Source organism: Enhydra lutris, unplaced genomic scaffold (genome assembly GCF_002288905.1).
Source record: "Enhydra lutris kenyoni isolate GAN:26980312 unplaced genomic scaffold, ASM228890v2 scaffoldscaffold138, whole genome shotgun sequence".
Classification (NCBI taxonomy): domain Eukaryota; kingdom Metazoa; phylum Chordata; class Mammalia; order Carnivora; family Mustelidae; genus Enhydra; species Enhydra lutris.
This window is the reverse complement of record NW_019154222.1, coordinates 58304-82939: the sequence shown is the minus strand read 5'-3', so window position 1 is coordinate 82939 and position 24636 is coordinate 58304. Positions and strand designations below refer to the sequence as shown.

Below are 24636 nucleotides of genomic sequence, written 5' to 3'. Positions count from 1 at the left end.
GTAGGCAGAGAGGCAGGCAGAGAGAGAGGAGGAAGCAGGCTCCCCACTGAGCAGAGAGCCCGATACGGGGCTCGATCCCAGTAACCTGGGATCATGACCTGAGCCGAAGGCAGAGGCTTTAACCCGCTGAGCCACCCAGGGGCCCCTAAATACTGGTTCTTTACAAAACTTGCAGATCCCCCATGAGAAGCGGGATGAGTCATTAAAAGCGGTGTCGTTGTAATGCTGAAGCCACAGTCACCATTGGGTGTCCGTGCCTTTTGCTGAATATAAGTTTTTTGGGGACCTTAGTGGATAATAATTGGGATCATTAAAATTCTGCCTTTCAAACAGGTGCAAATTCTTGGCTCTTTCCTGTGGGGAAGGAGGGCAACCCGTGAGAAACCTGGAACAGTTCTCCCCCAGGGCCGCGGTTCCTCTGAGGTTGGGAAGTCACACAGTTTTGCATGATTTTAAAACCAGGAAGGAATAGATTTGAATTTTTTGGCCAAGCGCTAGAACAAAATTTCAGAGTCTTCTTGACGTAGAGCTGGGATAAAATCAGTGTAAAGATGAACTGTTCATGTCTTGTCGCAGGGAAGTTATTTGAATCACAGCCTTTATTCTTTTTTTTTTTTAAGATTTTATTTATTTATTTGACAGAGAGAGATCACAAGTAGGCAGAGAGGCAGGCAGAGAGAGAAGAGGAAGCAGGCTCCCTGCCGAGCAGAGAGCCCGATGTGGGGCTCGATCCCAGGACCCTGGGATCATGACCTGAGCCGAAGGCAGAGGCTTTAACCCACTGAGCCACCCAGGTGCCCCCACAGCCTTTATTCTTAAGTAAATTCTCAGTTGTTGATAAAAAGAAAGACTTTGCTTTTTAGGAGGCATTATTTTTAGAGCAATTTTAGGTTCTCAGCAAAATTATGCAACATATAGGGATTTCCCATATTCCCCCTCTCCCCACACATGCACGGCCTCCCCTATTACCAGCAGTCACCCCAGAGGCCTCCTTCGTTCAGACTGATGAACCCGTTATCACTCAGCGCTCATGATTTATGTGAGGGCTCACTCTGGGTGTTGTACATTCTGTGGGACTTGCCAAATGTATAAAGACCTATATCCACCACGACAGTGCCCTACACAGTAGCTTCGCTGCCCTAAGAGTCCTGGCGCTGCACCCCCCCCCATTCATTCCTGTCTACCTCTTAAAACTGACAGGTACTGATCTTTTTACTGTCTCTATAATTTCACTTTTTCCAAGTGTGTAGCCTCTTCAAATTGGCTTCTTTCACTTACTGATATGCACTTAAGGTTCCTTCATGTCTTTTCATGGCCTGATAGCTCACTTCTCTTTAGTGCTGAAAAGATCCCCTTGTCTGGTTGTGCCACTGTTTCTTGAGCCATTCGCTGACTAAAGGACACTTTGTTTGACTTCAGGCTTTGGCCATCAGTGAGTAAAGCTGCTAGAAACAGCGTGTGTGTGTTACTGTGTGGACGTAAGCTTTCAACTCCTTTGGGTAAATACCAAGGAGTACAGTGGTTGGAATGCACGGAGGGAGTACACTTAGTTTTCTAGGAACCTGCCAAATTGTCTTCCAGAAAGACCGTACCGTTTTGCACTCCCACCAGCAATGGATGAGGGCTCCTGCTGCCCTCCGTCCATGCCGGCATTTTATGTCAGCCCAGCTCCCGGTGTCGGCCATGCTGATGGGTGTGTGGTGGTATCCCATTGTTTTAATTTCCACTTCCCTGATACAGGTGATGTCGGGTCTCTCGTCATCTGCTTATTTGACATCTGCACATCTTCTCTGTTGAGGTGCCAGGAAGTCTTTGGACCCATATTTAAATGAGTTTTTGTTTTCTTTTTAATTATTGAGTTTAAGAGTTCTTTTTATATTCTGGAGAGCAGTTCTTTGCAGATGCATGTTTTGCAAATATTTTCTCCCGGTCTGTGACTTGTCTTTTCATTTTCTTGACAGTGCCTTTGGCAGAGCAGAAAATTCTTTCATCAACACCAGCAGGTCAACCCTTTCTTTCATAGATCATGCCTTTGGTGTTGCGTCTAGAAAGTCATTTGCAAACACAGGTCATCTGGATTTTCTCCTGTGTCATCTTTTGGGAATTTTATTGTTTTGTACTTTACAGTTAGATCTGTGATTTATCTGAGTCAATTTTTGTGAAAGGTGAGAGTCTGTGTCTAAACTCTTGATGTCGCATATGGATGCCCAGTTGTCCTCATGCCATTTGTCGAACAGCCTGTCTTTGCTCCATTGGATGCCTTCGCTCCTTTGTCAAACATGGGTCAGCTCTACTGTGTGGGCCCGCTTCTGGGCTTTATTCTGTTCCATTGGCCCATTTGTCCATTCTTTTGCCAATACCGCGTTGTCTTCATGGCCACAGCTCTGTAGTAGGTCTTGAGCTAGCTGGTGTCAGTCCTCCAACTTTAATATTATGTTGGCTGCTCTGGGTAGTTTTTCTCTCTACATAAACTTTAGAATCGGTTTGTTGATATCCACAAAATAACTTGCTGGGATTTTTATGGATTTGCCTTCAATTATAGACCAAATTGGAAGAACTGACCTCTTGACAGCATTGAATGTTCCTGTCTTTGAACGTGGACCATCTCTCCATTTATGCAGTTCTCTGACTTTATGCATCAGTGTTTTGTAGCTCTCTCATACAGACTGTGTCCACGTTTTGTTAGATGTATGCCCAAGTAGTTCATACTTTTGGATGCTCATGTAAATGGTGTTGTGTTGTTGTTGTTGTTTTTAAGATTTTATTTATTTATTTGACAGACAGAGATCACAAGTAGGCAGAGAGGCAGGCAGAGAGAGAGAGGGAGAAGCAGGCTCCCTGCTGAGCAGAGAGCCTGATGTGGGGCTTGATCCCAGGACCCTGAGATCATGACCTGAGCCAAAGGCAGAGGCTTTAACCCACTGAGCCTCCCAGGCGCCCCATGGTGTTGTGTTTTTAATTTCAAATTCAACCTGTTCTTTGCTGGTATATAAGAAAGGGTCGACTTTTTATATTAACCTTATATCTTGTGTGCTGCTATAATCGCTTGTTAGTTCTAGGTTTTTGGTCATTTCTTTTGGATTTTCTACATAGATGATCATGTCACTTGTGAACAAAGATTTTTTCTTCCCAATCTGTATCCCTTTTATTTCCTCTTCCTGTCTAATTGCATTAAATAAGACATCTAGCTGGATATTGAAAAGGAAAGGGGAGAGGGAACAACCTTGTCTTGCTCCCGATCTCAGTGGGAAAGCTTCAAGTTTCTTACCTTTAGGTATGATTTAATTTAGGTTTTTGGTAGATATTCTTTTTTCAAGATGAGAAAGTTCCCCTCTGTATAAGAGTGTTTACAACAAACAGGTGTTGCATTTTGTCAAATACTTTCTTCTGCATCTCTTTATATGATTGCGTGGTTTTCTTCTTTAGCTTGTTGATGTGGGCGATTACATTAATTGGCTTTTTAATGTTGAATTGGCCGTGTATACCTGGGATGAATTACACCTGCTCTCTTTATACATTGTTGGATTCAATTTGCTAATACTTTGTTGAGGACTTTGCTTCTATGTGTATGAGAGATATTAGTATATGGGTTTCTTGTAATATCTATGACTGCTTTTAGTATTAGGGTAATTCAGGTGTCATAAAATGAATTAGAAAGTATTCCCTCTGCTTCTAGCTTCTGAAAGTATTTGTAGAGAATTGGTAACATTTGTTCCTTAAATATTTGGTAGAATTTGTCACTGAAGCCATCTGGACATGGTGCTTTCTGTTTTAGAAAGTTATTAATTATAGATTCAGATTCTTTAATAGATATAGGCCTATACAGATTGTGTTCTTTCTTGTGTGAAATTGGCAGATTGTTTCTTTTAGGGATTAGTCCATATTTGATAATTAGATTATCAAATTTGTAGGTGTAGAGTTGTCCATATTATTTCTTTATTACCCATTTAATGTCTGTGGGATCTGTGGTGATGTTCTTTCTTTGATTTCTCTTATTAGGAATTTGTGAACTCTCTTTTTCTCTTTTTAAGCTAGCCTGGCAAGAATCTTTTACTGACCTTTTCAAAGGTCAGTAAATGATTTTGATTTGATTGATTTTGTCCATTGATTTCCTGTTTTCAATTTTATTGTTTGGTATTCTAACAAGAAGACATTTTCAAAAGTCATTTTGTGCTTTTGAGTTGCAGATTTTCTGGAAGACCAAAGCCAGATCATTAGTCAGGAAGCTCTTTTTATTAACAAATATTTGCCCAGTTACATCTTCTCTACCATTTGGATAAAGCATTTGGAATATATAATTTTGTAATTTAGAATTTTCTCAAAAAAATATAAGACATTTTACAAATGCTTTGATCTAAAAAAGGAAACACTACCAGTATGAGTTCGCTCAGTGGGAGGGAACCTGAGGTATTATTTAATTATAAGAACAATAATTATTTCAAATTCATACTTAATAATAGTTGCAACTAATGAGTATTAATTTGCTATATCACCCCACTAAAATTAATGGTAAATTGTTTTTGCAGTGTTACCATTTGACTTACAAAAAAAAGTGAATCCTTCTACGCCGAGGAATAATTTAAAGGCAACATCTGGATCTAGAGCTATTAATTAAATAGCTCTCATTTAATGCAGTGAACATAAACCCAACCTTTGAAATCATTCACAACATAGGTTATGACAGGAGAGCAAGCCTAGAAGTAAAAACAAGTGTGCTTAACTTTGGACTGTGCTAATGGGTAGATTAGCACTCTCTGCATGGGTGTGATAAATAAATTAGCCAGGAACTTGGTGTAATTTGTCCTTTCTGACTTGGTTCTCACAGAGATATGACTGTATTCTATTACTGGTATGCACAACTTATTGGAACAGACAAGAGATCTGCTTTACCTCTGGCAGATGTAATGGCAATTACCTCTGCTTTCCTTCAGCTGGGCTCCTAACAGGCTGGGCTTTGAGGATCATGAAACTAAGTAACTCAGACTTAAACTCATGCAGTTGTTCAAACTCATGGGATGCACAGTTGGTGCCAAGTATAGTCCCACAAGGGGTAATGGCCGGTCTGAGCACACAGCAGCACACATTTTCAGGGGCAAGTGAGGGTGGGGGTGGCTGAGATGGGCTTGGAGAATTAGGCACGGGTCCCGAGAGCACCCTGTATGCCATGCTTACAGAATGTCCTGTCGCTTCTAGGGGGATATTACCATCACACACACGTGCACAGGTGTGTGCACCTGAGGGTTGGAGACTGGCCAGTGCCCCTGAACCCTGACCAAGTTCAGCACTCCTGTCCAAAGTGCTGACAGCATGGTTCGGAACCTGTACGGATTGGGACTCTGTAAGCACACACCTCAGGAAGGAAGGCGTGGGGGCCCCAGATGTTCACAAAGTTCTCAGTGGCCTTGATAGGCCACCAGGGATCGGGGAACATTGGAACAACAGCTCCAGGCCTCATTCCTCCTGATGGAGAGAGATTTCCAGGTATCTTCAGGCTCTTCTGAGTCCAGATGTCCTTGCTGGTCCAGTAGCCGAGGGGCACCTCTGTGTGGGTCCGGGCCTTGATTCCAGCTGCCCACGTGGGAGGAGCAAGTAGGGCTGGAAGTCAAGGGGAATTTAGGTCACGCTTTCTGTTCCATTCCAGGGACTGGAGTCTATTGTGATATGCTGAAGGACGAAAAACAAGCAACAAACAAACAAACATGAATTTTCTGTGCTGAGGAATTTTTAATCTCATCCAGAAGATAAGGCATCCTGAAAAGATACCGCTTACACATAATTAAGTACAAACTGAATTTGAAGTGTCGAAGAAATCAGAACAAATGTATTACGGACAGGCTGTGGCTAACCGACGGAGTCTGTCTGGGCTTCTTTTCTGTCTGTGGGGAAGGGTAGATTTAAGTAGTTTTAGAAGGAGATCAAGAGCCTAGAAAACCCCCAGATCAGCTCACCTAGATCAGCTCACTTAAAGTGGGAAGACTAAGCCAGCTCTATTTTCTCCAGTTGTGGGAAGTTCCAAATTTCTAAGATTTCACCTGGAAAAAAATACATATAATTTTAAAACACAGAAGCTGGAATATTGTTTTATAATCTCAGTCTAAGGCTGTTCTGCTGGTAAGACGTACAATAGGCTTTCGATTAAAATGGCATTGTAATAGGTGCACCTAGTGAGACAAGGTTTGAGTATTTCATAAATATGGATTTATTATATCAGAATGCACATAAGGATGTCTCTGGCACTCTGATACTGAGTCATACATAAATCATGAACAAATGTGGTGTGTTTGTTTTTTCTCTAAAACCCATGACAATGGACCATCACTCTTCCTTTAGCGTTCTTAAGCCCCTCTGAGAACCTCACTTGGAGCACATTTGAACCGCTGAAGGATGAGTGTATCTCAAAATTAAGATTATTCCATGGACTCACTCTCATTAATACGAGTGGTTATTATGAAGGGAAATAAAATTGCTTTAGCTTACTTAACTGCAATATTTTCTATTTTCATATGTTAATTCTCATAAGCTTATTATTTGTACTCAACTTGTTTTCCCTCTAAGTGATAAATAGTAGTTGTTTAAAGTTGTTTGCCATCTCACTTGTCAAAATCCATACTTTGTGAATAATTCTTGTACCTTTGAAACATTTCAGGAATCATCTTTTTTTTGGATAGAAATAATGTTTATCAGATTATTCATGAGAATGGTACTCATTTAGTGGGATTCACATGTTTTATAATGATGTGAAGAAAGAAGAAAATTAAATTGGGTCTTGACAGTTTTTGCTTCGGGAATCATAGTAGAAAACCTAAACATTTCAGGTTGAAAACAGTAGTTAATGGAGGTTTGGGATGGCCCTGGAGGCTTCTCCTTACATGGATTAAATTCAGTTAGAAACACACTGAATGCCTGGAAAACACTGTCCAAACCCTGAACGTCTCCTCTCCAGGTACCTTATAAGGATGTGGCCACCTTGTTTTTGACCACACAAGTCCTCGACTTCTACTATGTTGGAGTAAATTGGAACACTGGTTTTGAAGCCTCTAAGTTAGGGTTATAAAAAACATTGTCATTTAAAAATAAATTTTATAAATTGTTCTTCCAAAGAAAGATTACAGCACAAAAGCTATTACTTCTTCTTCTTCTTTTTTTTTTCTTTTTAAAGACTAAGGTTCGTATGCCTTCTTTGAAGAAAGAATTAAAAATGACAATATGGTGTGGAACGTTGAACACTGCCTTTTACATCTCTATATGGGGAACATGTCCTTATAGCATCTTTTGAAGGAACTTAATAAGTGTTGACTTGTCTTACCAGAATGAGAAGAATAAAAGCAAATACTTTCAGCCTTCAGCAGTCCTCTCAGTGAGTGAGTCCCCATTGTACTCCCTGCCATGTTGCTGGGTGAGTTCCCTTGTATCGTTGTGTAACGGCCCACTGTACAGTTGTGGGGGTTGGCTCCCCATTGCATAATTGTGTGATATCATCACTGTCCAGTTGTGTTATTCCCCATCGAATTGAGGAGAGAACCGAGGCTTAGAGAAGGGTGAGTGACACCCAAGAGTCGGCAAGGCTGGTAAATGCCAGTCCCACCCAAGTCCAGTTGCAAAATCTATGCTAGCTTCAGTGGTGAGATGACAACAGTGTGAGCAGAGGGGACTAGCATCAGGACAGACCCCTAAAGGAAACCGTGTGGGGCCAGGGCCGGGAAGAGAGCAGGCTTCCCTAGACACACAATAAATGGGAATAGCCTTCTCTTGCCGTCAATCTGCTGTGTGATTTCAAGTGGTGGTGAGGTCCCAGGACCCCATGTGTACAGGGAGACTAATGCAGGCCTGTTCTGTTCAACATGCTAGACCCTGAGAGACTTCTAGGCTAACACTCGAGTTAGCTGCATTGACCATGACCTGTAGGTAACACCCCTCTTCTGGAATTTTCTGAAGTACTAACCATACCCCAGTAATAGGCCAACACTTTGTGCTGCCTGTGCACACACCCATCACGGGGGCTTCCTGGGCCTTCCTGTGCCACAGACCCCTTTGGAACTTTGCTGAAGTCTGAGTCCCTTCTCATAGCAATGGTTGCAAATGCCATATCTATATATATGCCAGTTACAGTGAAGGGCTGATATCCATCAATCAGAAATTGTAATATAATGTCTCCTTTGTTATTAGCTCATTAACTAACAAAATCTAGTGCTGGGTCAAATATGATCATTTGGAAGTAAGGAGGAACGTAAATGATATTTCTAGATATTGTGACAAGGATTGCTATATAAGTCTGTAGCTTATGGTAACAAACAAACAAAAAAGCACGGGCACCACTGAAGACGCTGTGGTTTGTCTATGCTCATGATTAAAGAAAATGCTGAATTTTAGCTGGAGGTTTAATGAAAATAAAGATGTAGTTTTTCTCTGTCTTTGCAGGCTCCTTAAATCATATCTGTACCCCATGTTATGAACTGCTGAGTCATGGTTCCCCGACTCAGTTTCTATGAAAAACCCTCTTGGGCTTTCGATTGGACTTCTAATGAGTCTTTAGCTCAAACTGCAGATGACTGAGCATTTAAAAATGCCGTCTTCCGGGCACCTGGGTGGCTCAGTGGGTTAAAGCCTCTGCTTTCGGCTCAGGTCATGATCTCAGGGTCCTGGGATCGAGCCCCGCATCGGGCTCTCTGCTCAGTGGGGAGCCTGCTTCCCCCTCTCTCTCTGCCCGCCTCTCTGCCTACCTGTGATCTCTTTCTCTCTATCACATAAATAAAAAATATAATTAAAATAAATGCCATCTTCCGGTCTGTGATCGCGGAAGTCTATATTTTACTCAGTTTTTCTTTAATGTGATTCAGTACAGTTTTTATAATTATCCCCATAAATGTTTTGCACAGTTTTGTAAGATTCATTCTTAGATACTTTATGTGTTTTGTTGTTATTTGCTATTCTAGTTGTCGTTGGACTCCAGCTAGAGTTTAAGATGAAATCGGTTTTGGGATGTTGAGCTATTAAACTAGTCACTTACTGAATTTTGGACTTTCTGCCTCTGGAGTCGTATCATCTGGAAGTGATGGCAGTTGCTTTTTTTCCTTGCCCAATTCTGTGCTTTTCATTTTATTTTTTTATTTATTTTTTTAATTTTATTTTTTATAAACATATAATATATTTTTATCCCCAGGGGTACAGGTCTGTGAATCACCAGGTTTACACACTTCACAGCACTCACCATAGCACATACCCTCCCCAATGTCCATAATCCCACCCCCCCCAAACCCCCTCCCCCCATTAACCCTCAGTTTGTTTTGTGAGATTAAGAGTCTCTTATGGTTTGTCTCCCTCCCAATCCCATCTTGTTTCATTTACTCTTCTCCTACCCCCTTAACCCACCATGTTGCATCTCCTCTCCCTCATGTCAGGGAGATCATATGATAGTTGTCTTTCTCCGATTGACTTATTTCGCTAAGCATGATACCCTCTATGACCCAGCAATTGCACTGCTGGGTATTTACCCTAAAGATACAAACGTAGTGATCCGAAGGGGCACGTGCACCCGAATGTTTATAGCAGCAATGTCTACAATAGCCAAACTATGGAAAGAACCTAGATGTCCATCAACAGATGAATGGATAAAGAAGATGTGGTATATATACACAATGGAATACTATGCAGCCATCAAAAGAAATGAAATCTTGCCATTTGTGCTTTTAATTCTTAAACATTCTTTTATGTACTGATAGGACTTTGAGAGCGGCTTTCAGCAGAAGCTGTGAAGCTTGTTAAAGTCTTCTTCCTGATTTTAAAGGAAATTCTTTTAATAGTTCTCCACTGAGGGGCAGTGGGCTGGAACCACTTTTAGCAGCCAGCAAGAGCCATTCGTTCACTTTTCATGAATTTTGTAAGCCAGTTGTTAAAACACAGTCATTATGAAAGATTAAGTTGTATACAGTTATAGTTAAGTTAATCATGTTAAAAACCAAGGTAAACTCTCCAACCTCACCACGTACTACTCTCTTTCATGGCATCTCACTCTTGCCTATGCTCTTAAGGTTATTTTAATCTCTTACTCTGCACGGTGAAAAACACTATATAATGAAGTGACATGTGTGACCCTCTTACCCTTGTGATGGTGACATCACGCTGACAGCTGGGAATCGCCCACGATGGGAGTATGTACTCCACGGAAGACGGCAAATGCTACCAATCAGGCGTTTTACTTTCTTTGCCACCGACTAACACACCTCTGATCAAGACCGACGTTTGCTATAGGTTCTAGCATTTTCTTGGCCTGTTAACTAAAAGCAAGGATGGAGGGAGGAGAGGAGGGAGAGGAGAAGGAAGCAGGAAGGCAGGGAGGGCAGAAGTCGGGAATGCCTGGAGCAGGGGGTTAATCTGAATTTGGGGTTTTCCGCACAGATCACTGTGATGTCCCGCTGGCGTCCACGTTGCCACGAGAGTCCTTCAGCAGCTCGTCGGAACTGTCCAGCAGCCACGGCCCGGGGTTCGCAAGTCTTAATCGCAGAGATGGTGAGTCTGATGCTGTCTTGCTGTTAGCCCATCACAAGTCTTTCTCAGAGAGAATAACGACCATTCTTACTTAATATTCATTCTTGCGGCTTGAAGAGTAATTATATCGCAGTTGGATGGAAATGAAGAAGCAGGTTCAGTGCCGTATCATTTCTAGCTTCCTGTGTCTGTAGCATTCTTCTTTTCTGTTGGTTCTGATGTTTCCCTTCCCTGCTGATGGTCGGCAAGTGGTCATAAATGAGATCCGAATCAGAAGGGAATTACTGGAGGCTCCAGATTATTGTCATCCCTTTTTAGTTTCAGAGCACCCCACGGACAGGTGACTAGCAAGTGTGCTTATTGTGGGTAACTAAAATGACAAACATGGGGCTCCTGGGTGGCTCAGTGATCTCGGGGTCCTGGGATCGAGCCCCATATCTGGCTCCCTGCTCGGTGGGGAGCCTGCTTCTCCCTCTCCTCCCAGCTCCTGCTCTTTCTTCTCAATCTCTCTCTCTCTCTCTCTCTCAAATATATAATCAAAGTCTTTAAAAAAAAAAAAAACCAACATCAAATGAATGAGCCAATGTCACGGGCACTGGGGAACACCCAGCAAGCCACTGTCTGGCCCCGATGAGATGGGAAGCTGCCACGGGGTAGTGATGGGGAAACAGCTCCATCCCAGGACCTGGCCTGGGAGAAGCCGGGGCAAAGCCTTCTGTTGAAAATAGATTCCAATCGTACCTGTGGGAAGGGAGCTGAAGGCCTCCTTTCTTGGGTGGTGGTGTTCGTTCATTCATTCTTGCTCCTTGACTGTCATGGATGAAGTTGCTTTCACTTTTGCACAAATAATAGTTCAGCAGATTGAGTAACACATGCACTGAAAATGCAAACGTTTTACTACCTTGGAAAGGGATATATTAACTTTTTTGGTGAATGATCCATCCAGAAAGTAAAATTTTAAATTGACTGTGTCCCAAGTAAATGTAAATTCTGAAGATCATTGCCATGGAATGGAGCATTTGCCTCCCTTTATTCAGTATTTCTAAGATCACAGTTTAAGTATAGCTTGAATTTTTCATGTCCTCAAAAGTCAAGTGCAGGAACCCTTGATCAGCATCAGATAGACTGATGGGGCCCCGTAAGGACACAGTGGAGGATTTTGGTGAGTTTGGGGGGTGGAGAGATCACGCCAGTGAGGACCACCTTTGTGGCCTTTTACTCTGAAGAACCATTTCTGGCCAGATATTTTCTCCTCCAGGTAGTTAGGAAGCATCAGTCATGATGACTTTCAGTCCTCCGGTGAAAATAGCCTCTCACTGAAGCCGGTTTTCAATTAATAATTAAATGATCAAATTTACTATTTTTGGTCTGGTGGTTCCTCTAATACCAGCTTAACATCTAAACTTTCCAGTGGTTGCCCAAAGACTGTAAAAACCAAATAAGTACCATCCTTAATTAGTTTAAAGGATCCCAAGGGGCCTGTGTATTGTGTTTCTGATTTGCATATACAGAATATCTTTATGATTCAGGCCTCTGGTCCTGTCAATGTGGTGGCACTGGGAAGTTGATAAGCATCAGAAGGGAAAATCCCAGTGTTTAAGATGAATTTATTTCCATTGTACTTAATTAAAAAATTAATAACTTAGACTATCATAAGCAGCCATTGTAAAATGTAAGTACAAAATGTATTTACCATAGTCAGATCACTCTTTGCAGATTTAAATTAATTTTTTAAGAGCGTGGCAATCAACTGATGAGGTTCTTTCTTGTGGCTGTTGCTACTCTGATTGTACACAGTACATATTTCGTTAAATATTCCTTCATTTTACCATCTGATTTCATACCCATTCCTAAGGCAGGATTCAGATAGCACGGTTTGTCTGTCCTTCTGAAGGATTATCTATGCATATTTTCAGTAGAAAGCCGGCATCCCAGGGGCATCTGGTGGCTCAGTCGGTTGGGCGTCTGCCTTTGGCTGGGCTCATGATCCCGGGGTCCCTGGATTAAGTCCTGCACCAGGCTCCCTGCTCAGAGGAAAGCCTGCTTCTCCCTCTGCCCCTCACTCCGCTTGTGTTCTCTCTGTCTCTCTTTTTCTCTCAAATAAATAAATAAATAAAATCTTAAAAAAAAATTAAAGCCAACATCTCAGATTCTTTCCTGGAATTTCTTTTGACTTTGTAAATGCTGGAGAACAGATTAGTTCACTTTAGTTTAGGATACTATGATGTAAAATGTGGATTGTATAAAATATGGAAGATTATAATAATAATGATGATTCTTCCTATATAGTAGTTGTAGCTTTTTTGAAAAATTGGTGCAAGATCTGGTGATGGAAGCCATGTTAGACAACTTGATTATATGATTAAAATGTCCTCGGTCTATATTATGGTACCTGGAGGTTGTAAAGAAGGTGTCTATCTTACCTCCCTATTTTGCCCAGCAGTCTCTGAGCTTTCAATATTTTTATGGAAAAATAGAGCTATCTGAACCCTCATGGCTCCTGCCAGGGATTTTGTATGTAGCTGATCGCTGCATCTACCTGATGTATAAGGTAGTAAGACAGCAGTCAGTACATACAGTTTCTTTATTTTTATTATTTTATAAGATTTTATTTACTTATTTTAGAGAGAAAACGTGAGTGAGGCAAGGAGCAGAAGGAGAGGGACTAGGAGACTCTGCACCAAGCATGAAGCCTGACACGGGGCTCGATCTCACGTCCTCCAGATCGTGACTTGAGCGGAGATCAACACCTGAGAATTTGCTTAAGAAGAAAGGCTGTGATTCAGATCACTTCCCTAAGAAAAAGCATAAACACTTTATCTTTACTTTGGTTTTCCATCCATCCACGTTCATCTGAATTGCCCCTTCTAGGAATTTCATTTTTTTTTCTGCCCAGGGCCCCTGGCTCAGGATTCGCCAGCTAAGGTGGCCCTCCTGTCTGCCAGAGTGGTGGGGTCCAGTTAGCAATCCTTCCCGAGGCACCGGGATCCCTGATGGGTCGCAGCCGCCATATTGAAATTGACACGGGAGTCCTGAACTGCTCCTTTAACCTGTGACTCAGGAAGACCATAGCCAGGGACAAGGGCTGCTGGGGGCTCTCTGGGCCCCCCCGCTGTCAGCTGCTCTGCTGCTGTGAATGTGAAGGGAGACCTGCCTGGACTAGGGGCTGATGGGGGGATGGTGATCCCAGGGCCCCCTGTTCTCTTTCCTGCCATCCTTGCAGCCTGACTGTTGTCCCGTTGCTGTGTCCCTCTGAGGAAATCGGGGGAGTGGGCTTTGCTCTGACATGTTCACGTGCCATCCTTTGAATGCCCCCCACCCCGTGCTGCTCCTCACATCACGTGACGCTCAGGCCTTCCCATTTTTGCTTTCATTACGATACTCTGTTTCCTACAGCAGGTAATTGGTCCTCGACTCTTCATCAGAGGCTCTCATGGCGTGCTTACGAACGGTTAGGAATTAAGCTATACAGCGTCCTTCAAGAGAACGCAAGTTTGAGCATCAATGGAATTTTCTTTCCTTTTCCCCAGAGGCATTTGGCCGACTGAGCAGTCACAAATGGGGGCCTAATTTAGTTGTCATAGTTTTGTCTCCTGAGCAGCTCCCCCCTGCATTTCCTGACCGATCCTCCACCATACTGGATTTTTTAAAAAGGAGACATTGCCTTGAGAGTGTGTAGCTGAGCTCCCGTGGGGAGAAGTGGGCTGGCCTGGCCTCCTGCCCTTCTGGGGCCCTGGACTCCCCAGGGGTCTGCCCTCAGCAGAGGGAGGTGCCCCTGTTCTGATGGCCTCGGGGGTGATCTGATATCCCGTCTGTTCTGCGTGAGTCGGGGCCGCTGAGAGGATGCCCTCCTAGAATTAGGACACGTCCCAGAGCCCCACTCCTTGTAAACAGAGATTTCACAGGACATGAATGAGCTCAGTCACACGTTTTATTCAGTATTAAGTGAAGGATTTACGACCTGTTCGGGTCGTGACAGGCTTGCTGGGCAGTTCTTGCTCCGTTTCCATGGTGGGAAATCGGCAGAACCGTCTCATGTTTTGCTGCGGCAGAACTTCCAACGAGTCAGAGCTGAGAGCCTCTGGTCAGATCTCAGTGGGTCTCCATGACACGTTCAGGAGTCTGTGTGAGGACAGCAAAACAAAACACGCAGGGTTGACCCATTTTGTGTGTTTTATGCAGACAGAGGTGCAGTCAGAACGCTTGGTGCGTAAGGGCGTGGAAATCAGTCCCTGGGAGGTCACACGTGAATGCCTGTGGGGTGCTTTCTCTTCCTCAAGATCTCTGGCATTTAAAGCAAACTCAGGGTGATGGGTGTGCACCGAGCACGTATTTTCATTTGACTGTCGAAGGGTCTGTTTACCAAGCCATTTCGGGCGTCTTTGCATGTAGGAACCCGGCTCACACAGGCAGCTGTGGTGACCGTTCCCCTCCGGGTGCCCTTCGTGGGAAATGTCCCGTTCTCCCGGCTGAGGCTCCTAGCGCAGTGCAGGAAGCACACAAGCAGGGGAGCTGGGGGCCCCGAGGCAGCGTTTCTGGGCCTACTCCGTCCTGATCACCGGAAGGCTGCCTGGACACAGCTGGTGCTGCCTCTTGAGGAACCAGAATTGCAGCAAACGCCTTAATCCCCTCAGTAACAGCAGCGTCTGACCCAGGCTTCAGCGTGTCCAGCCCTAGGACCCCTGAGTGGGGAGGTCAGGGGGACCTCGACACCGTCGCCAAAACCTGTCTGCCCGCTGGCCCCTCTTACCTGGGGATGCCCGTCACCTTCCTGGGGATGCCTGTCACCTTCCTGGGATGACTTTTGCCTTTCTGGGGACACCTGTCATCTTCCTGGGGACGCCCGTCATCTTCCTGGGGATGTCCATTACCTTCCTGGGGATGCCTGTCACCTTCCTAGGGCAGGCAGCATGGGCTCCTCCTTCTCTCCTGCTCTTCCCGCTTCTGCTGGGCCCGCCTGGAACTCGGAGTGAATGAGGAAAGAACACCATCACTGGATGCGATCCCCTCCCAGACAACAGAGTATTGATCGCGGGGGGACACTTCCCTTGGCAACAATTGTAGTGGAGCCACTTATGTGTTCGGCATAGATGCCCTGAAGATGGGTAGGTCTGTTCACTTCCAACTAACCTGCTTGACTTCTGCTCCGTGGGTATCTTTTCTCCCCCCAAATCCAAGTTAGTTAACACGTAGCACAGTGTTAGTTTCAGGCTAGAGTTCAGTGATTCATCATTGCTACCACACTCAGGGCTCATCACATCACGTGCCCCCCTTCATGCGCATCACCCCGCTACCGCGTCCCCTGCCCACCTTCCCTCCAGCCACCCTGCTTTCCCGGAGAGAAGAGTCTCTTACAGGTTGCTGCTCTCATGCTCGCTGAAGCTTGAAGAAGGCGTGAGGTTTGGCTCTTCTTCCCCGGGGTCATGTTCTTCTCTGCGTAAAGCCAATGGTTCACACGAGCACATGTTCTGTGAATACCAGGGGCCGAGGTCACGGTCATCACCATCCTCAGACAGAGCAATTCAGGCCCCGCTGCGAGTTTCCTAGCCAACCTTTCCTCTCCCCGAGGAAGTGTCCCTGCCGCTGTTGGAGCCACCAAAGCGGAGTGGGGGGGAGGGGAGGGGGTGGGGAAGCAGTCGCACAGGATTAACTAGAGACAGAAACCTTCCGACAGATCGACTTAAACACGGTCTGGCTGGCGGTCAGCAGACAACCTTGACTAGCCCAGGAACTGCGGGGAGATGTCCGTACAAGGGGTCGAGAGTGGAAGGGGCCGAGCTTTCATCCAACACCCTCACAGGAACCTCAAGTGCTGTGCCTTCCTCATTGGTGGAGCAGGGACTGGCACGCCGGTCCCACTTCCTGGGTGTGGGGCATGTGGGGTCCCGCGTGGGGCCCTGGGCGAGGTCCTTGGCCCATCTGCATGCATGCCAAGTTTGTCTTTCTTCACCGTCTTCCCTTTGGGAAGAAGCGCAGGCAACAGACCTTCAGTGATAAGGTCACCGGAAAGCTCAGTGCCGGGGCTGTGGCCCTTCATGCACCTGGAAGCCACGGCAGGGATGGCCTGTTGTAACGGCGACTGTCACCCAGCGCCCGGCCGCCCGTGGGAGGGACGACACTGGGTGCTGCACACATCCTCCTGCCACACCCCCTCAGCGCCGCAACACACAGCGAGCACACTGTCCCCAGGAGGGAGAAGGATGTTCTGGGTGGGGTGACCTCCCAGGCCCTGCAGTTTGCTCTGCACAAGCGGGGCCCCCAGATAGGTTTTCCTTGGTACAAGTTGTGACACGGTATTCAGGAAGGGGCGGAGGTGGGAGAGAGGCAGGTGCCGGGGGCGGGGGGTGCACACTCCCCCGTGCATGACCCCCCAGCAGCGATCTGAGTGCATGGGGACCTCGTTAGCCTGCTGGAGCGAACCGCCCCCGGCCTAGGGGATTCTGCCGCTCCATGCCTGTCACCGCCCCAAGTTCATCAGATGGCTTGGCATGCTTGCCAGAAGCACGTTCTCACCGCAGGTCAGGAGGAGATGTTCGGGGTCTGTTACCTGCAGGTGGGGGAGGCTGGTTGGCAGGTAGGCAGCGGCACCTGTGGGAGAGGCTGGTCCCAGGGCAACATGCCAGCAGCATCCTGATCTGTTTACTGCATTTGCCTCCCCGCACGGGTGACGCCATGCTGGTGATACTTCCTGGCCTTGAGAGAGGTTAAAATTCACAGGGAAACATGGCAAAATGCCAGCAAGGGTATCATCAGGACCTTCTACAGGACTCTGCTGCGAACTAGGATGAGCCTGGATACAGTAGTCCCTCAGAGAGCTAAGCGGATCCGTAGGAAATTTCAAATGTGGAATCTCCACGTTAAAATGATCCGCTGAATGCCAACACCTAATTTTAAAGGTTATTTTTGCGACAATTATAAAAATCACGCCCGCCTGCCAAGGAATGTCCCTCGGACTGTGAGAGGCTCTCAGCTAGAATACGGAAGGACTTCCAGTCATCAGCCGTGAGCAGGGCCCTCGGACAAAGCAGCAGAACCAATCTTGTCACGAGAGGCAAGGAAAGGCGGCGGAACTGGCATGGGCTGAGGACACAGAGGAGACTCGGTGTGTAAACAGCCTCGTGGTGCAGAGGACTGGGGTCAGTGGGGACACTGGGGAATCCAAATAACGTTTGTCTTTGCATTAATACTGTACCATGTAAATACCTTCATCCTGATAAAAGCCCCATGACGATGTAAGATGGTAACTTTGGGGGAAACTGGTACAAAGGAGACAAGAATCCCCTCTACCACGTTTGTAGCTCTTTGGGCAATTGGAAGTTATTTCAGAATAAAAAGTTAAAGATGCATTACAGAACAACCCAAAATGCAACACATTTTGGATTCTGGGTCAAAGAAAAAGGCATTGTGCTTGTGGTACATTGAGAGGAAAATTTGGAAAACTTGAACCAAGATTCAGTCTGGGAAATCTGGGTAGAAAGAAATGAGAAAGAGCCTGGGTTCTCCTGAATGCCATGCTTGAACACGTTGTGTGGTGAAGGGAGGACGTGGTGAAGGGGGGACGTGGTGAAGGGAGGACGTGGTGAAGGGAGGACGTCGTGAAAAGGGGACATGGTGAAGGGAGGATGTAGTGAAGAGACGTCCGTGCCCGCCCCCTGGGGATGCCCCCAATCCTGATGCAAGCGCCCCACTTCCGTTTCCCTCCCAGCCGTCCTGGGACCATGTCACACACTTCCTGACATACACCCAGCCCTACAGGCCTTAGCAAACCCAGTGCAGGGGTCAGTAAGAGCCACTCACAGGAAGACGGTCAATGCGGTCTAATGCATTAGGCCTCGTTATGAGAACCTCAAGCGAGGTGTCAGACAGTGGGGAAAACTGTTTTCCAAAACCCCTCTTATCATATTACAGACGACTTCCATGACTCGTGTTTTCTGGACACGGATAATTGGCAAAATATCATTTCCAGAAGGTGCTTCAAACTTATTTTCCAGTTTTTTAATTGCTTACTAATTTAAAACCAGAAACTTCAATGTGACATCCAAGTCCACATTCAAAACCCACATTTTTGGGACCTGGAAGAACAAAATATGTCCCAACACAGCCTCTGGGAGCCTCCTCTGAGTCTGTGTCTCATCTGTTTCTCACTGGACAAGACAAAGCCTTGTGATTTCTGCTCTGCACCTGTTGTCTCGAAAACCTAGAATGTCCTTGTTACTCGCTCGCTCTGTGTTCTCCCTCAAGCTCCCCGCTGCCCCTCAGGCTCTCCCTCCCTGCGCAGGACAACCTTCATGTCCATCCCTGCTGCTCTGTGTTTCAGAAGGTTCTTCAAAATGCCTGTTTCTCGCATGAACCTGTGAGCATATCAAGTGTCGGGCTTGCCATCACCACCTTTCCTGTCCATCATTCAGTACGTTACTTCCTCATGCTGGGATTCCAGAACTCAGCTTTTCTAGTTCTACCACGGTCTGCATATTTTCCTTCAGGTCCATCCAAAGGCATGTCATACATACAGGCCGGTGGAGACACTAGTCTCAAACACGGATGCGGTGACCTGGTGTTTGGTCGGCCACGTGTCGCCTGGGACCGCTGGACACCCGAGAGTCAGGGTTATGGCCGAGAAACTGGAGCAATTCATGAGGAATGTAGGATTCATCTGTTTACTTCACCTGTGGTTCTGAGTGCGTGTGTGTCTGTGTGTGCGATCATGGGGGGTTATACGTTCCAGAATTTGGAACTCTGATTTTTGGAAGTTTTATTTATGATCTCTTTCTTCACAGGATAATGCAGGTCTTAACGATTCCTCTCCCTTTACTATCTTCTCCCGCTTCTGTTTCCCTCAAGGGGCCGGTGGCTGGTCTCCACTTGTGTCAAATAAACACCAGTGGCTGCAGGTCGACCTTGGAGAGAGAATGGAGGTCACAGCTGTGGCCACGCAGGGAGGGTACGGGAGCTCCGACTGGGTGACCAGCTACGTCCTCATGTTCAGTGACGGCGGGAGGAACTGGAAGCAGTACCGGCGAGAAGAAAGCGTCTCGGTATGTCCCTTCCTGAGAGCCGTCTCGGTGTGAGTTGTACCGGTCACTGCCTGTTGCTGCGGGTCTGTCGACTGAGCACAGACACGGAGCCCCCCAGAGTGGCTGAGCGCGCTTTCAAGTGAATGTAAGATGCGCGTGGCCCTGTGTGATCTATGCGCTAAGTCCAACAGCGCTGTGCTGCAGTGAAACACTGACGTCTCCCCGCTGTGCCTGGACGTAGTGTGCGATCGGAGGGGTGAGGTCGCGTGCAGCCAGTGTAGTTTCCCTCCCAGAGCCCGGGAGCTGGTGTCAGTTGTTCAGCCGAGTAAACCCATTCTTCCGAGTCCTCCGGTTAAGTGAGATTTCTGAAAGTCTCCAGACTGACACACACGTCACGGGCAGTCTCCGTTTGGACGACGGCATGTTGAGGGACACACGTCTGGCTCCAGCAGGAGCCTGGGCACTTGTGTGGTCCCTTGTCCTTCATGGGGGTAGATATCAGGGACTCTTTGGCGTCACAACGACTTAAGCTCTCTTACACCAGGGACGTGCTTTCTGCTTCTGATTCCATACCCGCGCTTCTTTGAGAAGAATTAAATTTCGCTCGCCTGACTTTCTGAATATTAAAATATATGAACTTTATCAGATATTCAGAGTTTTGAGTCTTCAGATCATAGGGTGCCCTAAGGGAGGAGCTCTGAGGATAGAGTGGGGCAAGCGTCTGCTGCGTTGCTGTTGGCTGTCGGGGCAACAGGGGCAGGGCTGTGGCCTCAAGAAGATTTCTCAGGTGGAGAAGGAATTACTTTCTTATTATTAAAATACACTTGGGGCGCCAGGGAGGCTCAGTTGGTTGAGCTTTCTACTGTTGATTTCGGCTCAGGTTGTGATCTCAGGGTCCTGGGATGGAGCTCTCTGTTGGCTCCGCGCTCAGTGGGCGGTCTGCTTGAGATTCTCTCTCTCCCTCTCCTTCTGCTCTCCCCTCTTCCCTGTTCCCAAGCACCCTGTCTCATGAATAAATAAATTTTTAAAAAAATACACTTTAGATAGTTTCCAGGGGCTAGGGGAGGGGAGGAATGGAGAATTACTGTTTAATGGGGACAGCTTCAGTTTAGAAGATGAGAAAGTTCTGGGGGTGCATGACGGTGACGGTTGCCCAGCGTGTGATTGTCAGTGGTACACAACGGCACGCTTACAAGTGGCCAAAGTGGTGAATTTTATATTAGGACAATTTACCCACAATAAAAAATATACAGTTTAGGTTCCATTTAATTTAGGTAAGGATATTTAGGTAAGTTTTAAAACATTGTCTTGTCATGGTAAGAGGGCAAGTATCAGCGAAAAAGCTGGTAGCTTGTTACCTTATCTATAATGCTAACAAGCAACAAAATGATAATACTCGTTGGGTAATGAACTGGCCTCACTTGAACTCCCTCAGAGCTCTGTTACTTAGTATAACTTCATAGATCATGGCCTATTTAATTTTTTATCTCTGGACCGCTTTCTAGTTCATTGATAGATGTTGATTTAAATTGAATTAGGAAGAACTAGTCGGTTGTCTAACACTGGGTAAAAGAACAAAATGGGCGAGAATTAGTGTTTAGGGACTGGCTGATTTTAATACCCCAAACAGGCAGTTGCCAAGTGTGTGATTGGAAGTGCTTCTCGACATTGAGCTAATTCTAGGAACGCCAGGTCCAAACCAGGGTTAAGACCAACATTAACTAAGAATGAATAACAGTTAAAAGTTAAGGAAGCATTTACCTATACAGAGAGCTTTTGTTCCAAATTAAATCTTGTTTTTCAAAATCAGGTAATGGATCACTAATGTGTGCTTATTCTTGGTTGTATTAACCAAGGTTCATATTTTCACCCCCATCCCACCCCGATACATGGATGCGACATTGTGACCATTCCTGTTTTTTAGTTAAGTGGTTTTGCAGGGACCAAAATCCAAGCATCACCATGTGGCACCTTGTTTCAAGGAGCCCAGGGGAGTAAGGGCCAAGGATAGTGGTGTTCCTGACCCTAGACCACACAGCTGAGGACGGATGCTTGGACTCCTCGGTCCCACTGGCCGTCGCATGGTCACGACTGGTGTGGTGGCCTCCCTCCCACACCCGGGGAGCTCGCTCACAGAGACCCGCCTTGGTAAATGTTTGCTGGATGAGTGCAGGTGTGGAATCTACCTTCCCTTGAGGTAGGACGCTTCTTCTGAGCTCCCTGCTCTGCCCCCTTTGAGGCCCTCATCTCAGCTCAGGGCTTCTTGAAGCTTCTCCAGGGCAGGAATTCCTTCTGCATTTTGGTGTCCTCTAGGAAAGGTGATCCTCCGTGCACGTCCTTCAGCCATCCCCGCAGCACACGTGGTGCTGTCTCCACCCCAGGCTGCATACACGGCCGGCTCTGGCCACAGTAAGTCCCACGAGCTGATAATTAAGATTCTACCCACAGTCTCTTGAAGACGATCGGGCAGATTTGGCTGCTCTCTGGCCCCTCTCACACAGAGGACCTGCTCTTCACCCTAAAGCACATACCTTCCCAGAGGCCCTTCCCACTCTTCAGGTGCTGGTTTTTGTTTTTTTTTTTTAAAGATTTTATTTATTTATTTGACAGAGATCACAAGTAGGCAGAGAGGGAGGCAGAGAGAGAGAAGCAGGCTCCCTGCTGAGCAGAAAGCCCGACGCGGGGCTCGATCCCAGATCAGGACCTGAGCTGAAGGCAGAGGCTTAACCCACTGAGCCACCCAGGCGCCTCCAGGTGCTGGTTTTTAATCTGTGCTTCGCTGCCATTAATTTGAGAGTGAATTAAGATTCTAAAAACTTTCCTTGAGATATTTACCCTCTTTTTTAGTGGAAGAGATACTGTCATTTTCCGGGTTTTGTGCTACTCCTGTAAAAAGCGACCAGGCACTCTGTGGCCTAATACGAGTCAGAGCTGTTAGGTCACGGTTTCTATAGGTCTGAAGCCTGGTGCACCTGGCTGGGTCCTCTGGGTAAGCTGTTGGCCGAGCTGCATTTTTTCCCCTCCTGGGTGTCTGGAGATCCCTGGGATCCTCCTCAGGTCCTGTGATTCACTGGGGGGATTTGCGGGACTGATGCGTAGTCATAAAACTATGATGTATCCAGGGTACAAAGCAGAAGGAGTAAAGGAAAAAGGTCGATGGGATGAAGTCCGCAGGAAACCAGGCATGACCCTCCAGGGGTCCTCTCCAAGCGGCGACGTACAGAACGTGCTGAGTTCCCTCCAGAACAAGTGAGAACTGTCCTCGCCAAGTGTGGTCAACCACGGAAGCTCATTAGAGACTCAGCAGCCTGGGCATTTATCGGAGGTTGGTCACACAGGCTCCCTCCTTGCAGGACCCCACCAGGACGATGGGTACTGAGTGTAAATGAGCTGTTCACACAGACATTAAGCACAGTGAGCCGCTCGCATTATTAGGGTCTTGGGACTGTGCCAGCCTTGAGATTTGAATCAGTCTAGGTGATTTAGGAGTCCAATCACTGTGAAGAGGAAGATTCCAGTGGTCTCAAGCTCAGCTGTACCCAAGAGGGAGGCCTGCCCCCTCTCTTCCCTGGGTCAGCTACTGGCATGTTTTTCCTGGTGCAGATGGATGGGTTTGGAAGCCTGGGGAAACACTTGGACTTGTCTGACTCTGGCAGAGGGGCCATCTGAGAACTCCCATCTGTGGTTATTGGAAGAGTCCTTGCCACCGGGTGGTCCCACCTGCCCCACATTAGGCACCGAGGGTCCTGGGCTGTGGGCAGAGCCATGTAAGGACCTTTCAGCCACCTTAATGGGCTGCTGTGGACTACGAAGGGAGGGATGCTGGGAGGGCCATATTTTCAAATCTCCTCGTCTTCATCTCTCTTTATGATCCTCTGCTTTCCTTTATATTTGTCTGCTTTCCTCTGCCTGTACATTGTGTCTTTCTACTCCTGTCCTCCCCTTCTCTGCAAGAGAGAGGACCTGGACGACCACGGGACTTACAGCTCAACAGGAGGCCCACCGTCCATCAGCATCACCTGGGATCCTGACAGAGATAATGGAGTTTCAGCCCCCATCCTGGCCCCCTGGATTCCAGATCTGCATTTTTAAAAAGATTTTATTTATTTATTTGACAGAGATCACAAGTAGGCAGAGAGGCAGGCAGAGAGAGGGGGGTAAGCAGACTCCCCGCTGAGCAGAGAGCCCGATGCGGGGCTCGATCCCAGGACCCTGAGATCATGACCTGAGCTGAAGGCAGAGGCTTAACCCACTGAGCCACCCAGGTGCCCTGCAGATCTGCATTTTAACAAGATTCCCAGAGGATCCCAGAAGTGCTGACTGTAAAGACCCATGTCCCATCTGTGGGAGAAGTGGTTCTGCTCCCTTAGTGACCTTACCTGCCTGGATGGCAGGAGATTCCAACCTGCTGGAGGACGCAGCTTGTCCCGGGCACCTGTTACCCTGAGCATGTGCTCCTCCCTTTAATGAGTCCTTAGGACCCTCACTCCATTGTCCTTTGGCTGCAGGACACTCACTCTCTCCCCAGTAGTCACCAACCTAGTGGAACAAAGCCCAGAGTGTCTTCTCATTGCTTTTATCAATAACAACCAAGTGCTTAAAGTTAGTACCATCTTTGAGAACTAGATTATTTCCCGAACCTGTATGTTTTGCATTAATTAGGGCTTTATTCTTAACTCCTGAAACTCAAGTTCAAAGATTATGTATCTCTTAGGAATTCAAGATTGGGCTGTTACCCAGAACATACTGACAACGTAGAATTTAAGTGGCGTTTTCTTCCTCTGCAGGATGTTTGCATGAGAAAGGCATAGTCTAAGGAGAGACTAGTAAATGGATTTGGAGAAAAAAACAACAACAAAATAAATTATTTGAAATAAACATAGGATCTAGTATAATAATTCTATTGAATAGATTTCTTTTCCCTTGAGAAAATGTGTATCAATGGGTCCTCGGGTGAAAATAAAAAAGAAATAGCAAAGAATTTGAAACTTTGTTCTACTTTGGAAAACTTACAACCTGAACCAAGCAGAAAGTGTTGACTAATTAGTGAAGCTAAGTAACATTACATGGAAAGAGAGGACAACCTCGTGCTCTCCAAGAGTGAGAGAGGTGACTCCAAAGGTTAGGGTAGAAGAAA

The 24636-nt window shown here is 46.4% G+C and overlaps 1 protein-coding gene across 1 annotated transcript in view; it reads left to right on the top strand.

The window, feature by feature from the left end:
• Window positions 1–5307: 5307 nt before the first annotated feature.
• LOC111139983 (contactin-associated protein-like 3) overlaps window positions 5308–24636 on the top strand; it is a gene marked incomplete at its 3' end in the record, with an annotated part of 73600 nt that continues 54271 nt past the window's right edge. The window contains 3 exon segments of the mRNA XM_022492376.1: window positions 5308–5338; window positions 10396–10506; window positions 19327–19520. Of these exon segments, the coding sequence (XP_022348084.1) occupies window positions 5308–5338; window positions 10396–10506; window positions 19327–19520 (336 nt within the window).